This window comes from Peromyscus eremicus, chromosome 4, assembly GCF_949786415.1.
Source record: "Peromyscus eremicus chromosome 4, PerEre_H2_v1, whole genome shotgun sequence".
In the NCBI taxonomy this organism is placed as follows: domain Eukaryota; kingdom Metazoa; phylum Chordata; class Mammalia; order Rodentia; family Cricetidae; genus Peromyscus; species Peromyscus eremicus.
This window is the reverse complement of record NC_081419.1, coordinates 2,647,715-2,663,773: the sequence shown is the minus strand read 5'-3', so window position 1 is coordinate 2,663,773 and position 16,059 is coordinate 2,647,715. Positions and strand designations below refer to the sequence as shown.

Below are 16,059 nucleotides of genomic sequence, written 5' to 3'. Positions count from 1 at the left end.
TTGACCACCACCAAGGCTGTGGTCACCACCATCGTGGGCATATCACAGCATGTGATGTGAACTGCTGAGTTACAGTCACATGTTTGACCTGCCGTTCCACAAGGGTGCTGTCCTTCTCGTCCTGTCGTACAGACAGTCAATGCTGTCTGGAGTCTTGGTAGAGTCATGACAGCTCTCTCAAAGCTCCAGCCGGGGTACCATTCCTCCTCTAGAACTGCCCAAAGCAGGAGACCCTCCCATGGCCCTCAACTCTCAGGCCTTCTGTAGTCCAGAACCTCTGAAAAGCACAGACACTACAGCAAAGCAGCCTGCTTACAAATGATGCTTAATTTACAGTAAATAACTAAGTTAATTAGAAGTAACGATCCCCCAGACAGTCTCCACATCCAGTTATTCTTTTTGGAAATAGACGGCTGCTGGATGCACTGAGATTAAAAAAACAACACAGAGGGAATCTCGCAGCCCGATTTCCAATTTATCTCTCCACATTATTAATTAATAATAATTAATATTTAGATGCTCACATTTTTATTTACAATTCCAGGCATGAATTCTTTATGAACGATCATATGAACTTTTAAATTTAATTAAGTATTTTAGAAGTAATTAATGTGTAAACTCGGAACCGTGGCATAAGATAAACGTGGTAGATGCTTGCTATTAAAGATCTTTCCAAGATGCAGAGCTCTGGAAAATTCAAGGTAGTCTCAACCTGAAATGGCAAGCAGCACCACCTTCCAGATGCTGCCCACTGGTGTTGGCAGCTGGCAGAGGGCCTGGTGTTACTCAGAGTGTGCAGAGAGACCCCAGCCAGAGAAGGCTGCAGAGGGTTGACACAGAAGTGTCTGAAACCCACACCCAATCAAAGCGACACTTTTTTTGGTGTATGTACACGTGTGTGTGCATGTGTGTTTGCTTGCACACAGGTGCACATGAACAGGTGTGCACATTTGTGCAGAAGTCAGAGGACAATCTCAGGAGCCATTCAACTTGTTTATTGAAATAAAGTCTCACTGGCCTGGAGCCCACCAAATAGGTGAAGCTGGATTCTGTCTGTCTGTACCTCCCTGCACTGCGATTATAAGCATATAGTGTCACACCTGGCTTTTTTACATGCATGCTGGAGATTAAACCTACTTCCTCATGCTCGAAGAGCAAACACTGCTTTTCCCCCCTTGTACGAGAGGGTCTCATGCAGCCCCAGTTGACCTCAAATTTGCTCCACAGCTGAAGGTGACTTTGCATTTCTGATGTCCCTGTCTCTACTTTGCTAGGGCAGGAACTGGGCAAGCGTGCTACCAGTGAAGTGACACCGGTAGCCCTGTGAGTTTTTTCAAACTCAAATTAGACATTTTGCAGCAGGATGATCCTCTGCTTCCCAGGCTGGCCACAAACTGTCTATCTTCCTGCCTCAGCATCCTGACTACTGGCCCTACAGAGATGTACTGCCACACTCGGCTTAAAATGATTTGTCTTTTCTTTTTGAAACACGTGGTCCCACGCCAGTCCAGGGTGGCCTCCAAAATCTCTGTGTAACAGAGATGACCTGAACTGCTGCTCCTCCTGTCTGCATCTGCTGAGCGCTGGGATTACAGGCATGTGCCACCATGCCGGGCTTTATGTGGAAGCCAACACTTCAAGCACCCTACAAACGGAGCTATACATCATTGCCTCACTTTTTCCCCTTGAAGAGATCTGAAAGAGCCTATGAGAAAGGGGCCTTCAAGGGCCTCAAATGTCTGCTGTCATTTTATTGTGTCAAAACACTTTAAATGCTTTTTCCCCCTGGTATCAGACAGGAGGAGATAAGTGGATTTTGAGACATCAAAACTTAAATATTTCTTTAATATTTATAAATAGCCCACTTCTGCGAGGCTGCCCTGAGCGCCTATCACTTATATGGACAACCATGCGGTATGGTGGTGCGTGGCGGGTGGCTGGCTCATCCTGGCTCGTGAAGCATCTTGGCTGCTTCGTGTTCATAATGAATGTGTTTGTTTTTGTCCTAATTTTTATATATTTTCTCTTTCTTCTCCTTCAAGATCAGGCTTCAAGACTTTGCTGCCATCATGTCCCTCCCGTTCTTTACCCCCACATGCTGTCAAATCTTCTGTGGCTGGGGATATAGTCACACCCAGGTGTCCCTGCATGGCCCATCACTGACTTGCCACTCAGGTTCCCCACACACCCCAGCTACTGCTGCTGCCAGCCTGAGGGATAGCAGGATGAGCAGGGCGGTCAGGTGGTCAGAGTGGCCACAGCCCTTGTGTGGTTCAACGTGGGGCAGCCTGTTGTATTTACCCTGGTAGAAGATGTCCACACATGGCTGGTCTGCGCTGATGGTTTTCAGGATTTTGGGGTAAGAAGGAAGAATCCTGATGATGTTTCTGTGATATTCTAGCAGCTTCTTCGCTGTCTCTATCTCTGAGATGCCGTCTGGCTCTATCAGCCGGTTCTGTATTTCAGACTCAGGGGGCCAGTCAAAGGTGGTGTGATAGATCTCTGGACAGGGAGAGGCACAGAGTTAGAGTACCCACCCAGGGCTGCTGCAGGCTCTGCTGCATTGCCTGTTTTTACTGCCCAGGGATGTGGCTCACCATTCCCAGCCAGCAAGTGCTCTTACATACAACAATGCATGAATTAACATCAGCTGCGGGCCATAACAATAAAAAGACAATCATGGGGTTGCAGAGAGATGTAGCTTAGTTGGTAGTGTTTGCCTCAAATGTGCAAAGCCCTCAGCTCAATTCCCAGCACCTCATAAACCAAGTGTGGCAGCTTGTGACATTTACATACTTGGTGGAGTCACGACACTCTCTCAAATCTGTGGCTGCCATACCATTCTCCCTCCAGGACGTTCCAAAGCCGGGGACCGTCAAGTGGCTCTCTAATTCTTAGGCCTTTTATAATGGAGGCAGGAAGATCAGACGTTCAAGGTCATCTTCACCTCCATAGCGAGCCCAAGGCTGACCTAGACTATATGACACTTCATCTCAAGGAAAGGACCGTGGTGCCCCTCAGCTCAGAACTAAGGGCAGCCACGGATCCCTGAGTGCTGACTTTGCACAGAGAAGGGCCTACAGACTCAGTTTACCCTCAGAGCAATTTGAGCTTTCACTCCAAGTCCAGGGGAAACCAAACCCAAGAGAGGTATCTTCCCTTCATCCCCAACCCCGACAATGTGGCAATTTAAGATCCCATTTGTGGCACAGGCCAATTTTCTCAGGAAACTCGAGAGCCTTATTCCTCCACACTTGGGGCAAGCAGTGTGGGGCACATAGTTTCCCAGGAAGAGGGACACAGGCCTCCCACCCCTCCCCAGCACCATGTCCCCTGTGCATGGCCCTGAGCCCCAAGGTGAGCTCTCCCAAGCCCAGACTCCTGGACACAGTCAACCCAGAGAGTCTGGCTCCTTGAAAACAAGACTCTGTCTTTCACCCAAGATGCCTCTCTCCCCTCACCTGCTGGGATTTCTGTGTGTCCCTCTGGGGTGCCTAGAGCAAAGAGTGGGTTGGGGCATCCCCTCACTGTACTTGAATCCCGTGGGGTTTGGAGGGGGGTGGGACCATCATACCTCCAGTGATGGGGTCAATCCGCTTCCCCACGTTTCTCTCAATCAGGACTGTGTCTGGAGCACTAAGCACAACTGGGCAGAAAAGAAAGGAACAAACCAGGTGTGCGGGGCTCAGGTGCCACACATCTGAACCTCGGGACCTCTGCTGTATGATGACATTCAATCCCACATGCCACCCATCTCCCAGATGACGCTAAACCATTCCGAGGACAGTCCATGGTAGAAAACGTCCCTGGCCATCAATTTTCACTGCGGAAAATCACTGTGTAGACATCTTGAGATTCGACTCTGCCACCCTTCCCTTGGTTTTCTAAAGAGACTCACAGCATGGCGATTCCTGAGATGAGGAACTCTGCTTTTCTAAATGACAAGCCCTCAACACACTTAGCTTTATGGCTGGATTTCACCTAGTGTATCTTTTTCTTGCTGAATTCTAAGGCCTTGAAACCCTCCCATGGGCAGTGACTGTGCCCAGGGTAGAGGATGGAAGAGAGCCAGTGTTAAGGAGCAGGGTTCACACTGCATCCTCGGGGCAGCTGGGACCAGGAGTCTACTTACTGACATGCTTGGGCGCCAGCCCCACAGTCTGGATCATCAGCGCCTGCTCCCGCCTCTCAGGGATGCCGTCCAGGATCCAGCCCTAGAGAGAGTATGGAGGGGGTTCATTACTACTTTTTTTACATTTATTTATTTATTTTGTGCATGCATGTGTGAGTGGATGGGTAGATAGGTGTGTGTGTGTGTGTGTGTGTGTGTGTGTGTGTGTGTGTGTGTGTAGAGGTAGGTGTGCACTTGCCACAGCACACATGTGGGGGTCAGAAGGCAATTTTCAAGAGTTAATTCTCTCCTTCTACCATGGGTCCTGGGGATTGAACTCAGGTCATTGGTGTTGACAGCAATACGCACCTTTACCCACGGAGAAGCCCCTCCCTATTTTAAATTATATTTTAGAAGGTCTAAAGAGGGCTGGAACCTTTTCAACAAAAGAAGCATGTCTGACAACTGCATCACCCATCACAGCTGCTCACTTCGGAGCCAGAGCTCATGAACACGATCATAGCAGGCAGCTTACATCCAGGTTTCCCACAGCTGCCACCATTACCATCAGCATGTTCATGCCAGCATCCTTCACCGCCTCTGTTTTTGAAGGTTTATACCACATCCTCTAAGTGACTGGGCCATGGTGCCAGCTTCACCCACAGCTTCATGAGTCTGTGATCAATTTTCACCATCTGTGGTGGCTATTCTTGGTTGTCAGCTTGACTACATCTGGAATTAACTAAAACCCAAAGTGGAGGGGCACATCTGGGAGGGACTTTTGCTTAATTTGAAGTGGGAAGATCCACTTCTAATCCAGATCTTTGAGGTAGGAAGACACACCTTTAATCTGGCCCACACCTTCTGCAGGAAGCCTATATAAGGACATGGAAGAAACACCCCCCCACCCCCACACACACCCCCGCCGCCCATTCCTTCACTGGCATTAGAGCCTGCTCCTTCTTCAGGATTCCAGTGTCTACTGAAGACCAGCTGAGACATCCAGCCTCGTAGACTGAACTACTGCTGGATTTTTGGATCTTTGATTCATAGGCAGTTATTGTTGAATTAGCTGGACCACAGCCTGTAAGCTGTAAGTCATTCTAATAACTCTAATTATATATATATATATATATATATATATATATATATATATATATATATATATATATATTCTGTTACTCTGGAGAACCCTGACTAATACATCATTATAAATAATACTGCAATGAACATCTTTGGTGCATAGCCCTTTCATGTGTTGAAGTCTTTCTGAGATACAGGATTGCTAAGATAAAGGGTCCCTAGGATCAAAGCCAAGCATGGTAGTGCACACATGTGATCCTAGCCTTGGGGAGGTGGAGGCAGGTGCATCCCTACGACCAGCTGGCCATACAGCCTAGATAGTGAGAAACCCTGTCTCATAAAACAAGGTGGACAGTTGTTCCTGAGGAAGAGCATCTGAGGTCCCCCTGTCTTTACAGGAAATGTACACACACATTTGTACATATAAATGTGCATCTGCACACATGAACATATATGTTCATATCTATAATACATAAACATAATCTATGTATGTGGGAGAGAGGATTTGTTATAGTGGCTTACAGGCTGTGGTCCAGCTAGTCCAACAATGGCTGTCTATGAACAAAAAGTCCAAGAATCCAGTAGTTTTTCAGTCATGAGCTGGATGTCTCAGCTGGTCTTCAGTGTATGCTGAAATCCCAAAGAAGTAGGCTCTAGTGCCAGTGAAGGAATGGACTTGCCAGTGAGAGCAAGCGGGCAAAGAGAGCAAGCTTCCTTCCCCCATGTCCTTTCTATAGGCTGCCAGCAGAAGGTGTGGCCTAGATTAAAGATTAATTTTTCCACCTCAAAAGATTTGCATTAAAGGTCTATCATCCTACCTCAAATGATCTGGATTAAAAGTGGGTTTTCTTGGGCCAGGCATGCTGGCTCACACCTTTAATTCTGGAACTTCAGAGGCAGAGATCGGTGAATCTCTGTGAGTTCGAGGTCAGCCTGGTCTACATAGTGAGTTCCAGAACAGCCAGAGCTACATAGTAAGACTATCTCAAAAAAAGGGGGGACAGAGTCTTCCCACTTCAAATGATTTAATTAAGAAAAAGTCCCTCACAGGTGTACCTAGCCACTTGGGTTTTAGTTAATTCCAGATATAGTAACACGAATTCTAAAAGGTCTTACAATAAAAAGCCCAGTATCAGATATTGGGGTGAAAGCTGAAAGATCAGAGAAGCAGAGAAAGCCATGGCCACCACCTCTTACCTCACCAACTCCTCAGCCTGAAAGAGACTTAGTTCCTGCCTCCTCACGCCTTATATACCTTTCTCCACCCAGCCATTAAAGGTGTGTGTGATTCCCAAGTACTGGGATTAAAGGTGTGTGCCACCACTGCCTAGTTCTGTTTCTTTCCTAGACTGAGTCAATCTCATGTAGTCCAGGGTGGCTTTGAACTCAGAGACCCAGACAGCTCTCTGCCTCCAGAGTGCTAGGATTAAAGGTGTGTGCCACCATTGCCTGGCCTCTATGTTTAATCTAGTGGCTTGTTCTGTCCTCTGATCTTCAGGCGAATTTTATTAGGGTACATAATATAGCACCACAGACAACCAAGAATAACCATCACACACACACCAGACAAAAGATATCACCCGGATCAAATCTAAACTCCACTTTTCTTACCACACAGTGAGCACAGTAGGTCTAACCTGATCTTTAACATGGCAGAAGCATTTGTGCACACCCCTGGTGTTCTGAAACCGTCCACTGAAAATGTCCACAGCTGCCTGAGTCCAGTCGGCAAACATTCGCTAGTGTGTTAAGTGCAGTGTTTCTGCCCATCCCAGTGCCTCACAGTTACCTTTAAAATGCTGGGGCTGGTGAGAGGGCTCCGGGTAGGAAAGGGGCTTGCCACTAAGCCCGGTGACCTGAGTTTGATCCCAGGAACACATGTGAAGGTGGAAGAAGAGAACTGGTCCCACAAAGTTGTCCTCTGACCTCCGAGTACACACCACGGCACACACACCATAATAAATATTTTTCTTTAAAAACTAAAAGCAACCTAAACTGTCATACATTTACCTTTTAAAATTTTTGTTTTAAAGATAGTTATTTTATGTATATGTCTGTGTGTCTGAGTGTGTGCCATGTTTGTGTAGATGCCCTCAGAGGCCAGAAAGAGGCACCAGACTCCCTGGGACTAGAGTTACAGGCAGTGGTGAACGACCTGATGTGGGTACCGAGAACCAAACTCAGGCCTTCAGAAGAGCTGCAGCACCCTGAACTGCTGGGCCACCTCCCCTAGCCCCATCACACCACAGTTTATAAGTCTGATGGAAGAGCACCTGTCTCCATTCCCTGCATGGTTACCAATGCTGGACACTACCCTTGGGGAACCTGTCCAGCAAAACATAATTACAGCCTGCACTGCTTTAGTTTACATCCTAAGAAGTGAACCCATTTTGGTAAACACTACCACAGCCATTTGAGGCCGAGACTGTCGCCATATTTTTCAAGGTTTGCCTGAGGCTGTCAAGTGTATTCAGTGTTGTTCTTAACATGCTGGTTTTTCTATTAATCGGCGCCTGCACTCCTGCTTTGGAGTCTGGTGTTTGTGGGTGCATAAAAAGGCCTTTCCTACCTCAAACGGAGGTAAATACTCACTCGTATTTAAACTGTGTTCTCTCATGTGTTTACACTTAATATTTAATAGAACCATGTTTTCTTTTGTGAACACATGAAGCTAAGATCTAACTTGCTGCCTCGAGGCTCCCAGCTGTCCCAACCTTGGAACAGCCCCTCCCCATCTGACGCTTCTCTTCTCAAGCTGTAATGGCTGGCATGAACTTGCCCGTCACCTCTTCCTGCCTGTAGACTACTAAGCTATTTTTATTTAACCTTTAAAGTTACCACAATTTTATAATTTATTGTTTTATATTAAACAGAACACATTTTCTCCTCTCTTCTTTTTCAAAATGCATTCTTCCAGGTAAGTAAGCATCAAAACCGTTTTTGTTGTTTTGAGATAGAAGCTCTGAGTATTTTGGAGCAGCACCGAATGTGTAGATTAATTCATGAGCAGTTGATGTTCCACGGCAGAAGTCAATGACTCCTCTTCCTTTTTTTTGTATGTCCCTCAGCAATCTTTGTGTTTAACAGTTGCTAGAGTCTTTTCAAGCCCAGAGAGCCTAGAGTTAGCACACACATACACACACTCACACACACACACACACACACACCCATATACATGCACACACACACACACACACACACACACACACACACACACACACACACACACACATCTTTACCTTTAGATTGAAAACTCTCTGTGTATCCCTGGCTGTCTTGGAACTCACTCTGTAGACCAGGCTGGCCTCAAACTCACAGAAATCTGCCTGCCTCTGCCTCCCAAGTGCTGGGATTAAAGTCGAGCGCCACCACTGCCCGGCTGGATATTCAGTTTTGAGCCCCCTTTTCTTTGTTTTAAAGACAGGGCCGTGGTACGTAGACTAGGCTGGCCTCATGCCTGCTGCAGCAATCCTCCTGCCTCAGCCTTCCAAGTTCTGGAGCTGCAGGTTGAGTCACTTCTAGGAGATGGAAGTGGCAGACCTTCCTGGAAAAACCTGATTTTAATATTGCCTCCCTGAGCGTGAGTCCACAGCAGATTTCAGCTCATGGTCCAAAGGTCTTCCAGTTCTTCATGGAAACAATGCTCATCCACTTCACACAAGCAAAAGCCAGGTTCCCAATGACCAGGAAAAGACAGTAAAACAAGGGACACCCTGGCTCCTGGGCTGATGATGACCTGTGTGGGTTGGAGACTTTGGGAAGAGAAAGGGGGTCTTGAGGTCTGTTACAACTTGGAGGATGACACTAAGGAAGGAGGCTTCTAAGGTATAGCAGTGGCAGCCCCTTGTCCCACAGGGCATGCAGCGTGGACACCTCCATCCCTGTGCTGTCCATGTGGGTCCATATCAGTTGCCCTTGGAGGGACAGTGGCTGGATAGAGGCTTCAGTGTGAGCGTCCCCTGGCTTGGGGCCCAGAAAGCCCTCTTCCCCAAAGCACACATGTTCATAGAGGCTTGCTGCACAGCTGTAAAATGGACCGCCCTTTCCAGGGGAAATGGCGACCAGAGCTGAGAACACTTTTGGCAAAGCAAGAAGTAATCAGTCCGGAAACACCAATGGATGACAGCCATGACAGGGACATTGAGACATTCGCCACCACTGTGCTCTGCTAGGTTTGTGGGTCCGGCATCCAGGAGTGGTCTGGTGCAGAGGTATCAGGCAACCCCTAATTAGAATACATTATCCATCTTCTTGACACTTCAGTGAGTTGTCTGTTCCACACCGGAGCCCCAGCTTTGTTCCGAGCAGGTTAATTGATATTCCGATGCCTTAGCTCACCGTACCCCCGTGGCTCGGCTCTGTTTTATCACACATCAAAAAGGCCGTATGCTCAGGGCACTCCGCACAGAGCTGGGGGTCTGCACAGCTGCAAGGGGCATGGTATCATAGGAGGGACAGGCACCGAGCAGATGTCACAGCTGCAAGAAAGGGAAGCAGAGAAGCCAGGCAGCCCAGGGAAGTTGGCGCGGCGCAGCGGAGCATGGCCTGATGCAGCCAGGCTCGGCCTGCATTGTGCACAACACTGGCCCTTTCTGCTCTCCTGACTTATCAAAGCACAATTAGCAAGGCCTGTGGGAAGCTTGGCTGCCCTCTGGGCCGCCGCCTCTGTGATGTGCTTCTCTTTCCTCCCTGGCTCCTCAAAGGGAAGCCAGAGTGTGGGTGCTCCCTGGGGGTTCCCCCAGAACTGCCCCATCTCCTCCTGGCTCCAACTAAAGATCACTAGAGAAGGCTCCACTGGAGGCATCTGGGAGGTGGTGGCTGGTTCGTCCGAGGGCTCCAGGAGGCCAACAGAGACTGGGAGCTTGGATTCCAATCGCATTCCCTCGGCCCAAAGTCTGAGTTGCCAAAGCAAGTGTAAGGGGCATCAGAAACCCCACACTGCCCTCCTTTTTCTCTAATGAAATGTGAGGTAGTCCCCAACACATAAGAGAAAAGGAGGGCCAGTGAGACGGCACAGAGGTAAAGTTGTGTGCCACCGAACCTGACAACCTGAGTTCAGTTCCCAGGACCCATGTGGTAGGAGAAAACTGACCCCTCAAGTTGCCCCCTGACCTCTGCACACACATGGACATACACACACTAAATAAAGAAAATGTAACAGTAAAATAAAAGATGCCACCACAAGACCAGGCAGCCAGGAGATGGGCCGGACTTCACTAGTTTTATCACAGCCCTCATAATTTTGAGAAAAGTGAACTGTTCTTTGTGTGTGTGGCCCAGACTGGCCGTGAACTTGATATATACCTGATCCTCTTGCTTCAGTGCTGAGGATACAGGTTCACATTACCATTCTCAACTAGGTAGACTAATCTCTGTCTGCCTGCAGAAAGGAATCTTACTTGGGTCTGCAGAACTCCGCACAGAAATGGCTTGTGGGGAGGAGAGGCCGGGTACGGCTGGTTTTCCCTCCTGGGCCCCTATGGGAAAGACTGTGCACTCACTCCCCCAGCTCCTCATTAGATCACGGTCCTGACAAGGCTCCTTAAGGGTCCTGGTATACTTCGAGCCCCGCCCCCAAAGTATGCAAGACTCTCTTTCCTTTTTCCCCTTCCTTCCTCCTCTTCCTCCTCCTCCTCCTTCTTCCTTTTTTTTTTTTTTTTAAAGATTTATTTATTATGTATACAGGGTTCTGTCTGCACATATCCCTGCAGGCCAGAAGAGGGCACCAGATCTCATTGTAGATGGTTGTGAGCCACCATGTGGGTGCTGGGAATTGAACTCAAGACCTCAGGAAAAGCAGCCAGTGCTCTTAACCTCTGAGCCATCTCTCCAGAACCCCTTCCTTTCTTCTTTCTCCCACTCCCTCCTTGCTCCCTCTTACCCACCATTCCTTTTCCGTTCTCCCCCACCTCCCCAAGTGCTGAGATTGCATCTGTGTGCCACCATGCTCGCCCAGCTGACACTGTTCTCCAGCAGAAAGGACAGAGGAACAAGCATTAGTCTTCAACCCCCAAGTCACACTCCGATGGTTTTCACTGAGCTCCTCCGGCAGTGGAGTATCTTAACCTGTTTGAGTGGACACAAGGGCAGCGCATGGCATTGAGCACTGGGCTGGATCTTCTCAGAGAACGAGGCGGTCATTGTTTGGGGCCATGCACTGCAGCACCCACACCTGGGAGACTCTCCAGCCACTTCCTGTCTGCATGCCCCAGCCCAGCTACCTGGGAGGTGGCGCCAACCAGCAGGGGTGGGCCCAGCTGTGTGTCCACTGGCTTCCAGCCCACTTCTTGATTGCAGACCCAGAGAAGAGAATCCTGGTAGCTGAGATCAGATCCCGACTCACAGCATGCTAAATAGGTTATTTTAAGCCCCTGAGTTTGTAATGCAAGGAGAGGAAACCAATGTCCGGTGCACTGTTGACTGAGTGCCCCATGCTTCTCACATGGTACCCAGCAGAGCTGTGCTCCATAAATACTGATGGAAGGAAGGAATGAACGACATTTGGATCGCTCCCAAGTTCTGCATCACCACGGCAATAAAACCCTCTCCAATTTGCTGCTGATCCGCAGAGGGGGGATGGTGGTTAAGATCCAACAGAGCGGTGTGGTCAGGGTAGAGAGTTTACATGGAGGTGCCAGCACTGCGGACACGTTTGTCTTCCAGTTCCTTCAGGGAGATGGTGTGGCTGCTGCCCTGGGTGGTTTAGATGGATTGTGGAGGACTCTCTGGTGACTCCTATCTGAAGACCCAAGTCTTTGAAGTTTTCAAGTCTCTCATTCAACCTTGGTCCCCCACACCCCGGTCAAGTTCAACTGCTACACCCCCAAGTGGCAGCACACCTTGAGGCCTGGGGTCCAATTTCTTCAGAGCCCATCTTTCATGTTGATGTGGTGCCTTTTGCAGTGAAATTTTCCAATGTTTTTCTTTATTCCTTCAATGAGCAGAAATAAGGTTCAACCATTGCTGTGGGATGTCTTTCTGTATGTTGTGAATATGTGTTGCTCTGATTGGTTGATAAATAAAGCTGCACTGGCCTATGGTAAGGCAGCTTAGAGGCAGGTGGGAAATCCAAGGAGAGAGACAGGAAAAGAAAGGAGAAGCAGGAGAGATGCCAGCCTGCCGTCCAGGGAACAACATGCCAGCAGACCGGTAAGCCACAGAACACGTGGCAAAACATAGGTGAATAGAAATGGGTTAATTTAAGTTATAAGAGCCAGCTAGCAAGAAGCCTGCCATATGTCATGCAATTGGTAATTAATATAAGCCTCTGAGTAATTATTTTATAAGTGGCTGTGGGACCGCCGGGCCAGGCAGAACCGGAGAAACTTTCCGACTGCAAACCATCAAGATGTCTGATGTTAAACCACAAAGCAGATCATCACCCTGCCTCGTGGATGAATTCCACCTTATTTTCTTAGCATCCTCTTTGTTTGCTTGAGAAAGGATCTCACACTGTAGCCCAGGCTGGCCTCTAACTCTCAGCAATCCTTCTGCCTCAGCTTCTCAAGTGCCGGGAGTATAGGTGTACCATCGCACTGACTTTCATCTATGTGTGTGTGTATGTATGTATGTATATGTGTATACATATACACATATACATATAATTTATAGAGTCGTTTTCAGAAGCTGTCTACCTAAAACCTTTGGCAAAAGAAGGGAAACCGGGGCTCTGTCGGTAGAGGACTCGCTGTACAAGCACGAGGACCTGGATCCCCACAACCCACATAAGAAAGCCAAGTGTGCTGGCACACAGTGGTAATGCCAGTGCCAGGAAGGCAGACAGGCAAACCCTGGGTAAAAGCAGAAGACCCTGTCTCAGAGGTGGAAAGGCTGGAGAGACGGCTCAGAGGCTAAGAGCACCTGCTGCTCTTCCAGGGGACTCCCACATCAGGTGGCTCACAGCTGCCTACACCTCCAGCTCCAGGGAATCTGAAGTCCTCTTCTGAAGTCCACTGGCACCTGCACGTGCACATACATGCCTAAATTATTATTATTATGTAATTATATAATGTGGAGTGACTGGGGAAGACACCACACATGCACACACATACAGATACACAAATAATTAGGGGAGGGGAACTGAGGACGTGGCTGTGCTCTGAGGGCCAGTGGGCCAGAACTAAGGGGGTGCCGCCAACAGAGCTTTAGGTCAGCTGCTGTCAATGTGGCATCACACATTTGTGCAGACCCTGTTCACAGGGTCCTGTCACCCAAACCAGATCCAGGCGGACGATCAAGGCTGAAGAACGTGGAAGAGAGGAGCTGATTCATGCAAAGATGTCCCACCTCCCCTCAGCTAGGAAAGACTTGCACCTGTTTACGATACACATCACAAGGAAGGCACTGTGTCACCCTTGCAAACACAGAGGCCTGCACACAATGAAGTGTGTTCTCCTCTGGAGGCTTGAGTGAGGAAGAACTCCCTTCTTGGCTCACTCAGATTGGAACAGCATCCATTTGTTCCTGCTGGTGGAGGCTGGCTATGGCCTGCTGTGCCCAGAGGCCACCATGAGGGCTCCTCCAACCTGCTTGCTCTTTGTATGGTGCCAACAAGGAGAACCTCCCTCTCCAGTCTGCTGGGATACATTACTGTGTGGTGTGATGCCAGGCCATGACCTCACCTGCTCCAGAGGAGGGGACCACACAAGATGTAGGCACCAGGAAGTAGAAAACCAAAGGCAGGAACCTCGGGGTCTATGTGCCACAGAGTGTGAAGGTCCTGAGTGGGGTAGGGCCAGTCCAGAGGAGGGCTAAGAGGCCATCCAGGGAAGGTGGGTGATGGAGGGATGAAGCTGAGTGCATGCAGCCCAGGGCGGGTGAGGGGGGGGGGAGGTAGGCTCTAAGGACATTGCCCAGAAAAGTTTTATGAGAGAGAGAGAATATGCATGTAGAGGCTCACTGATCCGGCTGTACTTGCTGGCCAGTAAGCAATCAGGGATCCGCCTGACTCTGACCCATCAGTGCTGGGGTTACAGATAGGTGCCACACCCAGATTCATACTTATTTTAAAGAAACAGGTGTTTCCTCTGTGTATAACAGCATCTTCTGAAGGGTGAGCTTCCAGGCAAATCTCTCCACATTGTCTTGAGGGGAGGAGCCACCCCAGGCAGCTGGGAGTGGCCAAGCGAAGGACCGCTGGTGGTTTCTGAGTCCTGAACTATGTGAATGGATGGATGTACTGTGGCCAAAAAACTGCATTCATCTCATGTTTGTTTTTCTTTCTGCCACACCAAGTTGTTTAATGCAGTGCTAGGAACTGAACCAGGGCCTCCCGCGCGCTAGCAGGCGGGGAGCAACGTGAAGGAAGCCATGGGAAGAACCCTAGGCACTTGCAGAAAACTGGACCAAGAAAAGGAGTGCCAGCCAGCCATGTCACACAGAGCACACGCACACCGGCCAGGGTGCCATGGAGTCTCCGGTTCTGACCCTTTTTATGCACATCCCCAGTGCCCACGCCTACCTTCTTAGCTCTCCTTTATCCAAGAGAAGTGATGTGGGCACACTCTGACCTCAGGGACACGACTGTCCCTAAGGAGCACCTCCTATCTCTCTAGCAGGTTGAGCTGCCACCTTTTCCTAGTTCTGAAACGAACTGCTAATTTCTCTTTCTCTAATGCATTTGATGGTCACTTCAAATAAAATTCTTCAAAGAGATCGCAAAAGAAGAAAAAAGCAGAGGAAAGAAAAGAACCAGGGCATTAACTACAGACTTCTGATGGGTTATGTTTCCCTGAACGCTATTTCCTGCAATATTTTTGTGCTCTAAATGATCAGTTCTAGTCCCTGTGTAGCTAAATAATAATAATTACCATATAAATGAATATGCATATGTGTCATTTTCCTCCCGAAAAGCGAGAGCGCCTGCTTGTTTGGGGTGAGGGTTTGTTTTGCTTTTGAACAACCAAAGCTCATAATTAGAAGCCTCGCCTTGCCCTGGAAATCTGTCTCCGTCGGGAGGAGATGAAAACAGCTCCAGATGCCCCTTGAAGGTTAAAAGAAATCTTAAAACAAATTGAAGGAGGTGCTTCTTCTCCCCGCAGGTAACAACGGCTGGGACACAATCACAATCACAGACATGCAGGTCAGAGAGGCACCCCTGTCTTCAAGCACAACCCTGTTGTTGTGCAAGGTGGGGAAATGGAGGCACGAAGGAGGAAACAATGACCAAGCCTCCAGGAGACACCCCATCATGACAGGAGCTCCCTCCTCAGTAAAGGAAAGTGGAGAACCACCATGGAAGACACTGATGCCAGACTCAGGCCTCCACACACACATGCAAGAAAAAAAAACAAGCCAGGCAGTGGTGGCGCACGCCTTCAATCCTGGTAGTCAGCAGTTAGGAGGCAGAGGCAGGCGGATCTCTGAGTTCGAGGCCAGCCTGGACTACTGATTGAGTTCCGGGACAGCCAGGGCTACAAAGAAAAACCCTGTCTCGAAAAACAACAACAACAAAACAAAAAATCACAACTGGCTGAGGTACTGAAGGTACACTGGGCCCGACCACAGGTGCCACACACCCAATCAGAGGGGCCACCAACAGCTTAGCAGTCACAGGCTTTCCAAACAGTAGAGATGGGCCTGCAATGAGATGTAGCAGATAAAGCTGTTCCCATCATCGGTCACCATGGCAATAAGTATTATAAATGTCTGTGTGGTCAACAGTATCATCACATATAATAAGACAGAATCAAAGCAGCAATTATGATATAAACATATCAGTAATAGTAAATGTCATCATTCTGTTGACAGTGAGAACTCTTGGCAAGGACCCTAGAAGCTTGACCTTGAACTTGGTCTACACTGCAGGTATACTGTGAAAATAGGCTGCATGGATGAAGCTTGTAAACAGGTTCAAGAAGGGCTGC

General features: G+C 48.7%; 1 protein-coding gene across 7 annotated transcripts in view; it reads right to left on the bottom strand.

Moving 5' to 3' along the window:
• Nucleotides 1–16,059, bottom strand: part of Ak8 (adenylate kinase 8) — a 121,628-nt gene that overhangs the window by 82,663 nt on the left and 22,906 nt on the right. For all 7 annotated transcript variants that reach the window (XM_059259908.1, XM_059259909.1, XM_059259906.1 and 4 more), the window contains 3 exons: nucleotides 4,133–4,214; nucleotides 3,575–3,646; nucleotides 2,302–2,502 (listed from right to left, as the gene is read on the bottom strand). In XM_059259908.1, coding sequence (XP_059115891.1) covers nucleotides 2,302–2,502; nucleotides 3,575–3,646; nucleotides 4,133–4,214 — 355 coding nt within the window. The remainder of the gene's footprint in view (nucleotides 1–2,301; nucleotides 2,503–3,574; nucleotides 3,647–4,132; nucleotides 4,215–16,059) is intronic.